This window comes from Toxotes jaculatrix, chromosome 6, assembly GCF_017976425.1.
Source record: "Toxotes jaculatrix isolate fToxJac2 chromosome 6, fToxJac2.pri, whole genome shotgun sequence".
NCBI lineage: Eukaryota > Metazoa > Chordata > Actinopteri > Toxotidae > Toxotes > Toxotes jaculatrix.
The window spans coordinates 1,401,298-1,417,840 of record NC_054399.1 but is presented as its reverse complement, the minus strand read 5'-3'; the positions used below and the strand labels follow the sequence as shown (position 1 = coordinate 1,417,840).

Sequence of the window (16,543 nt, the reverse complement as noted above, 5' to 3'; positions counted from 1 at the left end):
ACGGCAAGTCTGTGGCTTCTCCGTGTGCTGGGGCGGTGTTCATGTATGTTCATGGGGTTGTAGTATGGGTGACACTTGGCATATAAAGACTTTGAAGGGTGTTGTCTTTTATTTTAGTTTTCCCTTAACCAAAAACACAAGTGTAAGGAAAAATGTGTTCATCTGCTCTAATGTAAGCTGGATTTGTTAGCATGTCCAGCTAACTAGCTTACAACACCCAAGACTGAAGAGCACAGTATTTAAAACGTATTAGTTTGTAGGGTGATGGAAAAAATATCCCAGTTTATGGAACTGTTTCCACTTCACCTCCCTTAGTAAACAGTATCTGAAATAATGAGAACATCTTTTCTCCTTTTATGTTAAACGTGACTACAAACCATGAGCTAAGCAACCAAACAGAATTATGTTAAAACAAATTTTACTTTTCACTTTTATATTTTACAAAACTAACCAGGTCTGCAGTAATATTTTGTATATGTGTGTATATGTGTGAGCAGCCATTAAGTGCATGGTTAAAATCTTCTTACAACATTTCTGCTTTAATCATTGAAAAGTAAGCTGAGTTTACAACCAAGGGATGAAGCTAGCATTGGTTTAATTAGCCACGTAGCTATTGATGATGAAAGCTGAAATTATGAACTGAATGTAAATGTAAAAATGGCAGGTGTAGCAACAGTAGCTAAAGGAGGCTGGGTTTACTGAGAGGTCGTTTGTCACCTTTAAATATATTCAGTCTTTGTTTATGGTGAAGCAGCTCAGTTCATATCACGTTTCTTTATTCCCGGTTCTACTTGTTCGACACAGTTAAGAGATCAAGAGTGATCGGAAATGGCAGCTCATCTCACCTGTAATTTGATGATGAAATAAATGGGAATGAAAGGAAAAAAGGGAGCGTACCTGGGAGCGTAAAAAGCATGATGGCTGCTTCATGACCGCTCCTCTTGCCCTTAGTGTAACATTCAGGGGAAGAGTGTCCCTTTGTTATTGCCCCCCTCTCCCTGGCAATTATCACAAACTCCACTTCCCCTGCCCTGCGGAGCCCAGAGAACGGAGTGGCCGGAGTGGGAGAATAGCTACATTTATAATTTTTTTCTTCTCTTTCCATAGATTAATTTTCTGGGAAGCCCTGTCACTGCTGTACAGGAAAGCGGAGAGAAAGGAATAGAGTGTAAAAGGGGGGAGACGGGGGGTGGGTGTGTGGGGTGGAGAGATTGGGGCTACAGTGCACAAGCCTTCTCGCTTTTTCGTTTCCTTTTTTTTTTTTCCTTGACAGATCATTTTCCATGCAGGGGTATCAGGGGGTCTGGCCGATAATTGGCATGCAGATTGCAGCTGATGGCGTCCCGCAACAGAAGAAAAGAACTGGCTAGTTAGAATAATGAGCCAGCCTGGCTGATGGATGGGCAAGGGAGGAGGTCATACAAAATGTTTCAGACAGAAACACTCCCCCCCCCCCCCCCCCCCCCCCCCCCGACCACACCGCTACCTGCACCTCCCATTTTTATTTTTCTATTTTTTACAAAGCCCTGATATTTCATTATTTCCTCCTCTCTCAACCTTCTAAGGCAATGAAAGCGTCCCATCTTCCTCTTTCTTCTCTTCTCCTCTTATTTTTGCCTTCCTCCCACCCCAGCCGCAGGACGCCTCCCTCGCACTGTGCAGAACTGTCTGCGTATACGTAGCACACAGTGACAGTACAGTTTTGGGTACATGGAGCCTCTAAAATGTCACAACTCATTAGGAGCCTGACACCCTTAAGAGACTCTAGTGTTTTAATTACAGTAAAGGAGTTAATTACTGGCCTCTCAATGGATTTCTGTTTCTCACCCTCTGCCAGTCCAAGTTTCTAATACAGGAAGTAGGAAGTAAATATAACAGAAACCAAACTTTTTTTTTTTTATGAAAACTTTTAATAGTGCTTTAAGGTGGGATGGGTTGGTATCTGTATCTGTATTTCACTTGATTCTGGTCATCAGTGGACATTTATAAACCATTATGAGCACTTTAATCATTTTTGTGCAGTGAAATCAAAGAATGATCTTTTTTGTTTGTGCATTGTTAAAAACACAGCTCCTCTTTGGGTGAGTCTTAGTATTCGATCTGGGCCTTTCCTCCAGAAAGCATGTTTTACCTCTCCACCACCTTCAGGGTTGCATTTTATTGTGAATTCTTCTTCTAATCCTCGCAGCTTTACAGATAATTAACCCAGACTGTCACTGTACTCCTCACCTCACTGCGCTTTTTATCTACCTTCTAGGTCAGGTAGTTAGGTAAACTGAGGAATTATAATAACCTGTAAGTGTTATTAAGTACCTTGTTGTGCAAGAGAGAATGAAGCGTTGCTTGTTTTGTTTGTTTTACCAGCACATTTTATTTAGCTCTGCCGGTTGATTCTTACCTCTGCTTTGGTGCACTGTGGTGTTTTAGGAAATTCAGAGTCAAGTCAGACGGCAAATATGAGCAAAGTATTACTGAACGACCAGTAAATTATCTCTCAATGTGCATTATGCAACCTGAACATGATAATCAGTGGTGGAAAGAAACACAGTACATTTACTGAGGAATGTTGGTTGGAGGTACTTGGGTTTTTCTATCTTGTGTAACTTTATTCTTTTGCAATGTTTAGTTTTAGGAGTTTAATATATATCAATCAATGATCATGCAATATATTTTGAGTATATTTACTTTCTGATAATTCTACTTCATGCACTACTACTTCATTGTACTTGTACTCATTTTGAATGATGGCCTTTACCTGCAGTGGAGTATTTTCTAAGAACTTCTTCCACCACTGCTGATAACTGATTGTGTACCAATCAGAAACCTTCTGCACTTAGTGTTTGATATTTTTTGTTTAAAACCATAGCATCTTAATTACGACATAATATAAACTAAATTCAATTCAGTTTTATTTATAAAGTGCCAAATCATAACAGAAGTTTCCCTAAGACACTTAGGCACATATAGAGCAGGTCAAGACCGTATTCTTTATAATATCATTAAAAGGAAAAATAATAAAAACAGACCACAATCTGAAAAAATTATAGTTTATAATAGATAGTTTAAAAAACAAAATACAAAACAAAACAAAAAAAATCACAAAACCAAAAGCAATAAACTCTAATCTTAAAAACCATGTGGACATGGTGATAAATACATTAATGAATAAATATAAAATATCTGAATAATACTGTAAAATAATATTGTTAATTAAAATCTAAAACCAAATAAAAAAAAGAACATAATGAATCAGTTTTCTAGTTAAGAATTCCATCCTGTTAAATATTTAATCCTACATTATTTTCTTTTCGCAGACGTTACTGCTGTCTCACCATCTGCATCTGTTGGTTTGTGGCAGCTGTTGGTAACGCCAGCATTTCCTTCATGCATTGGATGAATACTGTCCATCAACACAACCACACTCACAAAGTGATTTTTTTTTTTTAATGAACACTGACTTTGAGTGTCTCTGATTATATTTTCTAGTGTGATTTCTCTACAGAACAACAACAGGGGCACAGCTACTGATTTGTTCATTCATATTGATTTTTAAATACTTTATCATTTACAGGGGAGCGTGCACACCTGTAAATTACAGCACACTTATGTAAATACTGAAACTGCTGTCATGATGGCAGGTAAGAGTGTCCATCACTCACTAACACCACTCATGTCTTTAACATGAGTAGCTCTATAATTGTGGAGGAAATGAAAAAGTGAAATGATGGAAAGTGTTTGATGAAGTTCTGCGGCTGCAGCAGCTTCCATGCAGCTCTACAAACTTAATCTCACTTGCACCCTCATCAACACAACACAGAAGGGAACAAATTTACTGTTTCATCCTCATTCTTCCAGGCACGCTGAGGAGCTGTATACAGTACACACCAGATCAAAGCCTTAATTGAAAAATAATTATAGGTACTTAATCATAGAAAGCACTGGGCTAATTGAAGTGAAAACAAGGAGGCAAACGCAGACCCTCAGAATCGTGGCAGAAAGAGGATATTGTAAAAGCTTCTTCTTCAATCCCCATTGTCTTCCAGATTAAATAGGAGAGGGCTATTAGCAGAGTTAATTGGCTCTCTAATTTAGATCTCGCCCCACTGAAAGCATAACGGATGCGGGCCTGTCGACCAATGATGTGTGCACTCTGTCACGCTGTCCTGCTGGACTGTGATTGGTTAATTGCTCAGGGATTTTTGAAGATTTCTCTCATTCTTCAAATGTAACAGATTTGTGGGGGCTGTGTTCATCTCCCTGGCTGCTCAGGTAGTGTTCATTGTGTGGAGGTTTGAAGTGGGTGACAGTGGGAACTCACGTGACTCATTTACCACAACCAGATCACTCAGTCTGCCTTCTGGCTCACATTAGCTCAGTTTTTTTTTTGTTTTTTTATTCAACCAAATGCTATAACACTGTTAATTCATACTGATTTCTGGCACCTTATTCATAATGTGGAATATGTACTGAAATCCTGATCGTCCTCCCCCTGACCTGCTCAGATTTTTTAGAAGTTCCTGATGTCCTCAGAGAAACAGCACATTCTCCCCAGGCCTTCTTACGTGAAAGGCCTCCTTATCACACTCCCAGCAAGTTTGCTCCCTGCTGCGACAGCCGCCTGTGTTCTCTGCACTCACTCTGCCCTCTAGTGTCCGTCGCCCAGCAGTGCACCGATTACTGCCTAAAAATCCATTAAGACTCCCAGAAAGTGGACGGAAGTAAATGGGCCATTTTTCTACCATTTTCCGAGACAGCCTTTCATCATTTCAGCACATCTCTTTCTAGTGTTTTCTTATTGTAGCCTGAGTGGTAATGGAGCTCTTGACTGGAGTTCAAAATAGAAGTTGGTGTGGAAATTTTTCTTTCATGGTCTGTCACCCAAACTTTTTTTTCCCCCCCAAAGTCAGTAAAAATGACAGCAGATTATGCTACATGCTATGCTATATGCTTTATATGATTTTTCAGCCTGCAACGGTCAACATAGTGAAGCATTCAGCAGCTAAAGCGTGGGGTGATTCTGGGAGACTGTTGATGAACTGCTGTGACCTGCAAGGTGAGGGTCGCATTTTCCAACAAGTCCAACCTCAGCGTCCACATAGGTCGTTTGTCTCTATACCCTTGGATGGGACCCATAGGAGCCTACGAACAGTGGGGTCTCCGGACCTTTGTTGTCATGGTAACAGTAATGGACACAGTTAAGGTCAAGGAAGGGGCTTGGATGAAAGAAACAATGCTGACCATTGGCTGCACACGGGAAGCAAACAGCAGTCTCCCATGTGAAAGTCCTGTGTTTCTGTCCACCTAGACCTCCCCCCGGTGTGGACTTAGTGTGTGTACCAGATCACCTGACTCTCTCCTTTGCGCCTGATATAATTACATCGGCTGCTAGAGGTCGGCTAACAATAGAAGTAACTATGGGTAAGCAAAGGACAGTCTCTGCTTTTTGGAAGCTTGTTTGCTTGTACTCTAAACACCAACTCAGGCTGCAAGAGTCCACGTGAAATAAATTCTGTCATCTGCCAAGTCTGCGGGGGTCTGCATGGACCCCTGTGCAGGCAGCCACGTGCAGTAAAGTTTAGTAACTACAATTTTATGAAATAAAAATGATAGTTTCCTACTGACATTTGTCCATTGTCACATGTTTTAGTAAAAGCTCTTACCGTGTGTTGAGACCGAAGACGTCAGCAGCAGTTTCTGCAGTCGTATCTGCGGGGCTAACTTGATCAGTCATTAGACCCTCATCTTAGAAGTGAAACCAGTCCATGAGCGTCTCACAGATATTTCCCGAGTTGTTGTTGACTAAAAAAAAAAAGAGAATATTACGTTTATATTCATCATATGGATGCAGACAGAACTCCAGCGTGTCTGCCTGACATGTAAGTTGTTTCCTAACGCGATTGCCATATTGTTTTTACAAAGTAAATATGTGACTGTTGTGTTTTCAGTTTGTAGAAGATGTTAAATGATCTTATTCCATATTCTCTGACTGTGGCATATTCTGTATTGGCCTGTTCCGTCTCTTCAGTGGAGCTATGTTGTGTTTATTGAGTAAAAATTCAAACCCTTTTCGTGGCTTTGCTGTTCCATCAGAGGAAATATTCCTTTGCATACATTTCCCTAGAATTCAACCTCACATTTCTGTGTCCGGAAACTTTTGCATCTCCATTGGCTTCGTATGAGTTCTTGTTATTGTTGCCAGCTGGAATATAGATTTGTGTGAAGTAACTTCTCTTTTCATGCATTTCTATGGGCAGCTCATGGTAAGTAAACAGTGGCTCTTACAGATGCTGGAACAGTTGTTTGCTTAAGGTTCAGCCTGCTGGGGGACAAATGGCCCCGTGCAGCAGACAGCAAAAATCATTAACACTGCAAATATCAGGCTACTGTTATTTCTACTGGCAGTGATCAAATAAGGTTTGAGTGTGTGGGATATGCTTTCCTGGGTGGGTCATTTCAACTACTTTCACAATACTTTCATCAGTGATTTACTGCACAAAGAACGAGCTGAAAGGCCGAGTCTGAACTTTTTTATTTATTCAGCCTTGTTTGCCATTTGTCTTCAGCCTGTGGATTTTCTTCATAGCACCATGATTAGTTTCAGTATTTGTGCGAATGCTAGAATTCTAGTAACAATCTTTAAAATGGATAGAAAGTGTGGTAACTTTCACCATGTCATATCATATCCCTCTCAACTTACTAAATAATAATTTGGTAAACTTGTAATTCTATAATTAAACTGTGTCTGCCAGTTTCTCATAATTAACTATTAACTAATTATTGTTGTTCTTGTTTGAAAAACATGAACAACAATAATAACAATAATATCCAAAACTACAACACAACCTTTACACAGGTCTTCAGATACTTGACATTGATTCCGGAGTTGAGCAAAGGTATAATTACACCAGTACGAGTGGTGTTGTGCACACTGAACAAACCCCAGCCCAGTTTCGATTGCGTCCTGGTGTCTCGCACATTTTCCTCAGCATATCACGTTAGCATATCAGCGTCAGTCAAATTGGTTTCAGTTCATTACAATCATATCAGTATTTACTTTTTCCTGACTGGCTGCTGGTGCCACAGCGATACAGAGCACCCACCCCAACAACAGTGTCATGCAGTGCTGTTTAATATAGGCCAAGGCACAAGAACATACTAATGATCGAAAACCCTGTGTGCACTGTGCTTCATATGAGTTCAGGTTTTCATTTCTAAAAGGAAAACGACGTCATGTCTGTCTGTAAAACTTCCACGTTCCCACTGTAAAGCATCTGGTAACACATTTCCTCCGTCGGGCTCCTGCTCGGAGCACTGTGGTCCGACAGGAACACGAACCTTTCAGCCGGCGGTTGAACAGTTTCGCTGAATTCATTTGTGAAATTTGTGCGTGTGCTGTGTTGTCTTGTGATGTCACGTACTTCTGAGCACCAATCAGAAGTGATCAATATCTGAATCAAACTTTGATGAGGGTCGGTGGGTTGTTTGCTCATGTTGCCAGGCCATCGTCAGTCAGTCATTATTGGGCTTTTTACTAATGTCAGTTTTAGTGTATTATTGTGTATTATTTCATTTAGTTTATTGTAATCTGGGATATTTTTATATAGATCTGTCAGCAGTCTGTGCAGCAGCTGTGTTATTACTGTGGCAGTCTGGAGAACTCTCCACTCTGTGGACGGCTGATGGCCGAGGTCTGATGTGATCATCAACACAATTTGCACTAAAGAAAACAACAACAACTGAAGTGACTCTAAATGATGACCAGTGCTGTATGAGGTTCACTTTACCAACCAGAATTAGTGAGCAACGTTAATCACATCTAACTGATACTGACTCGCTCCACCCAGCTTCTCGTGTACATGACTGGGCTGTGTGCAAACAAACAGGGTCATTGCTGAGGTCCTTCTTAACTTCACACCTGCTGATATCACATTCAAACAGGCAGCCGCAGCGCGGAGGAGAGGCCGTTAGTTTTTACATCCAGACTTTTACTGTTTTTGAGAGAAAAGGCGGCACCATGGCAGCCACTCTCTGTCAGGTGATGGGCTTTCTCCTGAGTTTGTTAGGGGTGGCGGGAATAATCGCTGCTACAGGGATGGACCAGTGGGCGACGGAAGACCTCTTCGACAACCCCGTGACGGCCGTGTACTCGTATTCAGGCCTGTGGAGGTCATGTGTCCGGCAGAGCTCCGGCTTCACAGAGTGCCGACCTTATTTCACCATTCTGGGACTGCCAGGTATGTTCTGTCATTAGCAACACAGAGGTAACGTGTAGTGGAAGAAATGACTTTATGGATCCACAAGGGGAGAAAAACTTAACATAAGTAAATCTACAGAGATGTGCTTTCTTATTTATATTATAGTGCTGTCAGTTAATTAAAAAAAAAAGATAAAAAGTAGTTTAATCAAGGTGTCACTGGTGAAAAATGAGTGGACTGAGAGGAATATAAGAGGAAAATGTAACAAATGATTTTTTTGTCCCTGTTTCCTTTGAATGATTAAAAAAAAAAAAAAAGACGTCAGACCACACCCTCTGTAACGAAGGCGTGGAAACTCTCATCGCTACTGTTCCCGAAACTGGGACAAAGACTCATGAAAATTTTAAGTAAACATCTGATAAGACCTGTTCCTTGTTGAAGCACACAAAACGATAAGCAGCAGCAGTGACACTGCCATTTCATGACTCCGTGACATTGGCGGTCACTTTGTTTGAGCGGGACATCTAAAATGGCTGCCTCAATGATTCAGTTAATGGGATTCATGTTGTCAGCGCTGGGGCAATTTTTAATATCGGCAGCAACAGCAATGGACATGTGGAGCTTACAGGACCGATCTTTGACAGTAGTAACCAATGTTTACACCTATTCTGGGTTGTGGAACTCGTGTGTAGGGACAGCCTATGGTACAACACAGTGCAGGCCTTATTTTACCATACTTGGACTTCCAGGTAAGAGAATTACACCTACAGGAAAAAAAAAAAAAAAAAAGACGTTTATCAAATATTTCTCCACCAGGTTGGATTAGGAGAACGTTTTCCAAAGGACCTTGGAAGGTAATTTAGAATATTTGGAAGGTTTTAGGGCAGATTTTCTCCATTTTCCCCACTGCATAAAAATGCAGGCGACTGCAGAAAAGATGGTGTCTCTCCAGAATCAAATGGAAATTTGATGAAACATCCAAAGCTTAGCTGAGCAAGCACAAGCTTTACCAGAGTGTCACACAATGTAAAGTACATTTCCACACTCTGTACTTAACGGCTGAATATAGTGTAGAGCACATTGTATATAAGGTTTTAAAGGCTTAAGTCTTGAATAATACAGGTACAATATCTCTGGCCATAGAAAGATGGCATTTAGGTCAATGTGTTTTATTACATGGTGCTTTATGAATTTTTATATCACTGCTGCTAAAAAAACAAACAAAAAAACAAAAAAAGCATCATTGTAATGTTCTCTTTTCTTAATTCACCTTTTTTTTAAACTGTAATTGAAAGTGAGTGCTGTGAGTGCCGAGCTCTCTGAACCTCCTGATAAACACATGCATCAGTGAAACTAAGATTTTTTTCTCAATCAAATCAAAAACAAATATTTTAGGAGATTCTGACGCGACAGTTCCAACTGGTTCAGCTAGTCAGAATTAAAAGCTCAGAAATGAGTATAAAGCATAGGAGGATAAATATCCAGCCTGATGTATCTCTGTTGTTTTTAGTTGATGAAAATTCTGCAGTACTTAGATTGTTTACTTTAAGTAAATGTAGAAATATCACACTGTAAATTAAAAACAAAACCTTGTTTGCATTGAGAATATTAATGAAGTAAAAGTAAAAAAGTGTCATGAACTGAGTATGTGTTTGAAAAGTCATATTATTCACTACGTAAAATGGAACCTTTCAGAGTTATGTTATTACTGAACTACAGTGTGATATTTAAGGATTATTATTCCTGAAGCATTAATGTGAGAACAGTATTTTAATGTTGCAGCTGGTAGAGGTGAATCTAATATTTCATTTCCTGATGGGTAGTTTCATCTATAAATTTTATATTTTATTTTCTATCATTTTTGTTTGTAAAATCTTTAAAGGAAAACCATTAACTTGAGCTGTGATCCATGAGTGAGTGTGCTGATGTTACGACCCCCCACTCTGCACTGGTTGCACATTCATCTGATGTGACATAAAATGTTGTAACTGGTATGTTTTCCTTTCAGCTCTGCTCCAAGCCGTCCGAGCCCTGATGATCGTTGGTATTGTTCTTGGAGCCATCGGCTGCCTGATCGCCATATTTGCGCTGAAGTGCTTGAAAATGGGGAACATGGAGGACAACATCAAAGCCACGATGACTCTGACGGCCGGGATCATGTTTCTTCTTGCAGGTGCTGCAACGCTTTGCTCACAGTGTTTTGTTCTGTCATTGCAGCTGAGCCATTTTCCCTGATTCCATACGATTTCTTTTGTGAAATTCCAGGTGTCTGTGGCATTGCTGGGGTGTCAGCCTTTGCTAACTTGATTGTGCAAAGTTTCCGGTTCACGACGTATGCCGATGGTGGCTTCAGCATGTATGGAGGAGCGAGTGTCGGTGGACTCACAGGAGCTCTGACTCCAAGGTAAACATGAATTCAGACGAGCGTGCTCTGTGATGGTTTAACTCCTACATGAGTTTCAGTCATTCTTACCATAATTATCCGCAGGTATACTTTTGGCCCCGCTCTCTTTGTGGGCTGGATCGGTGCAGCTATCTTGGTCATTGGCGGCATCATGATGTGCCTGGCCTGCCGTGGCATGAATCCAGACAGGAAGCAACGGTATGTTCAGTCGCTGAAAGAGGAAATGTGTGACTTCTCGTGACCTTTAACAGGACACGTAGGAACTGCGGCAACTTTTGACGCTGGAACTCCTCTCCTCCTGCTCAGTAAGATAAATGAGTAAGCTGCTAAACAGAGCAAATGGCCCAACAGAAATGTCTAGTAAGCAGGTAGCACATGCAAAATATTGTGCTGGGGCAGACCGTATATTCTCTGCTGTAAAAAGACAGCAGAGACATCTTGGCTTCTGACAAAGCTGGACAACAATATATGGATATGGATGTATTTTGTCGTTCTATGGGGCAGTAAAAATCTTAGTTCCTTTAAATTTTAAGGACACATACTCAGCAAAATGTAAATGCAAGTCTTTTGGTGTCTGTATGCTTTTTTCCTGTGCATATATAATACAGAGCTGCAAATGCTTACGAGGCTGCTTGCAAAACAGTGCACAGGTTCTTATATTCCTCTCCTGGTCACACCTGTTTTCAATCATATTCTTTCTGGCTTCTTTAATATTCACATTGGTGGTTGAATGTCCAGATGTGAGGACGTTGGTGCTGGTGTGACTCTGGATGTTAGAATTCACTCCAGGAGCCAAAAATCTTTGTTGTGTTCTGTCTTTTATTTGAAATGTATAATTCTCTGATTTTCTTCAGGTACGATGGGATGGCCTACAAAGCTGCCTCTCACCACACTATCTACAAGTCGGACATCAGACCTGCACGTCCAGCCTACAATGATTCCTACAAGGCTCAGAGTGTGGATGGAAGGCAGTCGAACCAGAGATTTGACTATGTGTAGAATGATTTCAGCCATAGATACCTCCTTTTTATACTCCAGCTTTATAATGATCCACACGTTTTCTCGTTTTTTGCCTGCATTAATGGGAAGAGTGGTTATTTTTTTATTTCTCTGTTCTTTAATTTGACAGGCCTGCTAAACATTTAAGGCGTATTTTATAAATATTTTTTCAGTAGCATTATATAATCCTAATTATCAAATGCTCTTTGTTGATTTGTGTTGTCAGTTTTTTTCTTTCTGTGTCAAATAAAAACAAGAGTGATTCTTATTTTGTCGAATACAAAACTTACCATCACAACATGCGACACAAAATGAGGATAATGACAGAACCTGCAGCTGGTTGAACCATCTGTTTGTGAGTTTGAACTTAGCCCAGTTATAATGAAATGCTGCTGAATAATAATTTAAACACATAAACTGTTGTGAAATTACATAAAATTACAAAAAAATCATTCAGCCTAAACATCCAAACAACATTTGAACGGTTAGCTTACCTGGATGTATTTTATCATGTATGTATATGAATAAAACAAAGTCATACCTTCATTAACAAGATTAGTCTGGTAAGTTTAATAAACCTCTAAAACTGTTTTTTTTTTTTTTTTTTTTTTTTTTAATTTAACACTGCACAATTTCAGTAAGAGGGAGAAAAGCAAATTGCATACACTTGCAGAAATATAAAAAATCAGTTTGTGGATATCCCATCATGCTTGGGATGATCAAACCATCTGAAACAAACACCCATATTGTTGATTGTGTTGTTGTTTATCCTATTAGTGTTATCGAGAGAAAATACAGTGGTCATCAGTTTATCCATGGCTGTTACCTGTTATCTTCAGCCCTCCAGCTCCCGCTGATGAATAAAATAATTCTCACATTGTTTGATGGTAATTGATTAAAACAAATGGTTTCCCTCAGACAGACAGTGCATCTTTGATGTGAGCCTTGTTCACTGGTCAGACGCTGCTGTGCTCTGTATCTCTGGACTGGTCTTTACTCCCAGGGAACAGATAGAAAAGAGTTTAGATTATTTGCATGAAGTCACATTTCTTGATAAAACAATTAATGAAAATAATTTTAACATTTTATCACACTAAAAGAGAGTCATTCATTGTCTTATGAATTTAAGAAATAATGGCTCTGCATTAAGAAAATGTGACGAACCCTCTTTAAACACCTTTTCTGCTTTGTGTTTTTCAGACTCCTTCACGTCGGTGGAGACTGGACTTGGTCTGCAGTGAACACTCTGTTATCACCTGCTTGGCTCATGAGTTGAGAGTTCAGGTGAGGGCAGACCAGTAATTGCTGTAACAGTCTGTGTGCTGTGAAGAGTAGTTTGAGTTTGTTCAGATGGAAAAAAAGGACTTTGTGTTGCTGAGGCTGGAGAATGTAAATCCAATGTAAATATGGCTTCATCCTTGGAACTCTGGCACCACCTACTGGCTAAGAGACAATCATGTGTTAAAGCTCTGTACAAGAAGAGACGTATCACATCACAGAAGTCCTTTATTTTTCCTCTGTCTTCCTTTTTCCAGATCACTCTGAGACCTTGGTCTTATCCACCACCCACCACGAGGCAGACTGCTCGCACGCAGGCCATGCAACTGTAGGAAGGTGTTGGGAGATTATGAATTGTGAAGTATGTAAGTGTTGTTGGTAGCAATATAAATTAGCTCTAAATATTCTCATGTTCATATTCAAACATTTGCATTGAATTAACATAATTATCATGTTATTTCCTGGCTGATTATTTCAAAAATAAATATCCCAAATTCTTTTCATTCCATTTTCAATGGACTGATTGCTAGTGGTTTAATAATTAGAAAAAAAAACAAGAAAATGTCTTAGTGCTTGTCCTACATGTGAATTCACTGGACTTTTAGGCTGCTCCGGGCTGGCAGCCTCTTCTGTCTCATTTCTTAAAATCACTCTTAGACAGATACGAGGATAAAGAGCTGAAAGCTGTTTGCTTTTCATGTCCTTCAGCTCCTACATTATCTCCAGCAGCAGAGAATCAGGTCTTAGCAACAGAAAGAGACAAGTTATAGTGACGCAGGATGAAAGTGAAGCTCCAGTTATAGTTCTTATTGTCAGTGGAAAATGCTTCCAGCTCAGACAACAGCTGTGTTCCAGCTGAGGCAGCACAAACCCTGAAGGCAAGTAGTGAAACAATGGAGCTGGGCAGCTGTGGGTGGAGGCTGGGACACGCCTTATCAAGCTCAGCCACAATAATCTCATCTGTAACAATATACACGTTAAAGAGCACAGGAGGAGAAAAAAGCAGACAACAATCCATCCATCCATCCATCCATCCATCCATCACACACTTCTGAACATTTTAGTCTTTGTGATCAGAACACAAGAGACTCGGTGCTGTGCAATAGTTAGTCCTGACATGTCTGGAGGTGTCTGAGTTCTGCCGGCAGTTTTTTACAGTGCAGCCGAATCCCATTCAACCTGCAACCTTTAGATTTCAGATCTGCTGTGTGAAAACTGATCTGCTAACACTGCTAACACTGAAGAAAGGAAGAGGTATAATGTGAAACTGTGAAAAAGACCTGTTGAAGCTAAACATGTGCAACAAACATAAAAACACACTACAGATTTGCTAAAATGCTACAATGGATTCAGCCTTTGTCTGACACTGAGATGTTTCTAATATTTAGTCGACCCTCAATGATATAATTCAGCAAAATATTAGAAACAGCCCTCAGTGTGTATCTATGTGCTCACATTGCTCATTACAACAAATAGTATATGATCAGTATGTCCTCATACACCTGTCCCTCCAAACATCCATTTATATATAATCTGCCCACGTAGTGGATCTGGTTCAGTACATTTCACGACTCATCAAACAGAGAGTGAAATGTTCTGAGAGGTTTCTCTGCAGCACCAAGCAGAAGTTGATGTTATTTAGAACACAGAAAAAAACAGGAAGTGTGGTTACCTGATACATCCCCAGTTTTCTGATAATTTGGTGAGTTGCATGAACACAGTTCCCTGCTCACAGCAGATGAGGAAGCAGACTTGTTTGAGACTACCACACCTGTAATCAGCCGTGTTTGTATTGGTAATATCACATGCAAAATATATTTCTTCCTCTAATTTAATTGATCAATGTATTTTCTATTGAAAATAATAAATGAGTAAATTGTTTGATTGAAGTGATGAAAATTACAAATGTAACTGTGGTTCAGAGGATCTCTGATCACCACCACATGCATGTGTGAGTTGTTTTGTTTCACCTCTGCTGACCTCCACAGGCGGTGCTGGGAACCTGTGCTGTGCCCGTTTATTTCATTCCTCTTTGTGTTTAATCGAAAAGAAACCATCAGATCAGTGTCAGTGGTGTAATGCACTGGAAGACTGAGAACACGCTCTGCATTGGAATAAATACACACTGAGACATGACGTGAGATTAGTGAGGCAGAGCAGGATCACAGCCTGCGATCAGAGTTTAGAACGGCTGTGGAGAGCAGGTGATAGATCAGAGGAAACTAAATGATTCAAACTGTACCAACACGGTTATAGATCTGGAGAGGAAAGCAGGTTTAGCTTGTGTTTTAATATTTGCCTCTTTTTTCCCCTCTTCCATTTAATGCATTTATTTGCCACACACACCAGTCCAGTAGGCGGCGCTTTGCATCTTTAACTCTGGTTGGTGACCCTCCATTTAACACAAAGAAGAAGAAGCAGCTACAGTCCAGTGATGCTACTTTCTGCACCAAGCTACCGCTCACTCTGCTGCCTACAGCTGTAGTTTGGACTCGTTTGTTTTTTTAGCGATTTCTTTTCCTCTGGTTTCAAGTTGTGTTTAAATGTATGGCGCTTCATCAGTCTACGTGCTGTCGACGGGATTAAAAGAGAGCAAGCGCGAACTGAACACTGTCTTCATATTTAAAAGACGTTAGCATGTGCTTTACCTGGCTTTATAATGTTAGTAGAGAAGCTAGCTAATATTAGTTTGTTCGGCTAGCTGTAAATCCGTCCCTCTGTACGGCTGTTAACCCCTGTAACAACTAATGGCGCTAAGCGGCTAACGTTAGTGAAATGTATTTTTGATTAGTTTAAAGTGAGTCAGTTTAGTTATTCGCCCGCATAAGCTAGTAGCTTTTTGCTGGGTTAGCCATTAGCAGTGGACCTGAGACCCTTCACTGTCTGTGTCCGCGGTATGGTTCATCTGGCTGATTGATGGGGCTTTTAAGGATCATGATGCCGCCCAAGATCCAGCTTTTGGCTGTTTTGGCGTTTGGAGTGGCGATGCTGTTTATTGAGAACCAGATCCAGAATCTGGAGGAGTCACGAGCCAAACTCGGTAAGACCGAAACACAGGTGCTCAACAGTTTTCACACAGAACATACGGATCTGTAAGGCTAACAAGGAGCTAACAAATGTCTTATTTATTACTTAACAGTTATTTAAATGGCTGCATTACAGTAACTTAGCAGCCACTGACTAATGGAGAAGACAGTGTTTCATCATCAGCTGTCACAACTTTTCCAAAATGGGTCAGAGTGTACGTTCAGTGCACTGCTCTACAGGTGTATGCATGTAGTGTGTCCGTGCAGGCTTCAAGGATTTTAAAATGAATATGCAGTCATCATGTACCCACTGCATTACAGTGAGTGACTTAAAGCCAGAGAAGATGTCTTGAAATTTCAGGGTCATTCTGTGTCTTCTCTTCTTTTGGAGTCCTTCAGGTGGCTTCTGCTGTAAAGCTGACCTGTAGATTTTATTAAACACTGTAGGCTGCAAATATCTGACAGTGGGCAAGGAATTTAAAAAAATCATTTACTCTGAGCCAAGTTTATCATTTTTCTTCTCTCGTTGAATTCATTTCATGGGTAGGCTGCTGGCTGGGAGAGACTGCCAGCCACTCCGGTCCAAGCAAGTTTAATAGACTGAGAAGAATGTATGTAAAAACCAGAGCAAGTCCAGAAAT

The 16,543-nt window shown here is 40.3% G+C and overlaps 2 protein-coding genes across 3 annotated transcripts in view; both read left to right on the top strand.

Moving 5' to 3' along the window:
* Nucleotides 1-8,014: 8,014 nt before the first annotated feature.
* Nucleotides 8,015-11,743, top strand: LOC121183212 (claudin-18-like). Its single transcript, XM_041040170.1, has 5 exons — nucleotides 8,015-8,234; nucleotides 10,204-10,368; nucleotides 10,461-10,599; nucleotides 10,684-10,797; nucleotides 11,454-11,743. The coding sequence occupies exons 1-5, from the start codon at nucleotides 8,015-8,017 to the stop codon at nucleotides 11,596-11,598; spliced, it is 783 nt and encodes a 260-aa protein (XP_040896104.1). The 3' UTR covers nucleotides 11,599-11,743.
* A 3,759-nt stretch (nucleotides 11,744-15,502) lies between these two features.
* lmo4b (LIM domain only 4b) overlaps nucleotides 15,503-16,543 on the top strand; it is a 41,921-nt gene continuing 40,880 nt past the window's right edge. For both annotated transcript variants that reach the window (XM_041040167.1, XM_041040168.1), the window contains exon 1: nucleotides 15,503-15,916. In XM_041040167.1, the coding sequence (XP_040896101.1) occupies nucleotides 15,793-15,916 (124 nt within the window). In that variant the 5' untranslated portion in view covers nucleotides 15,503-15,792. The remainder of the gene's footprint in view (nucleotides 15,917-16,543) is intronic.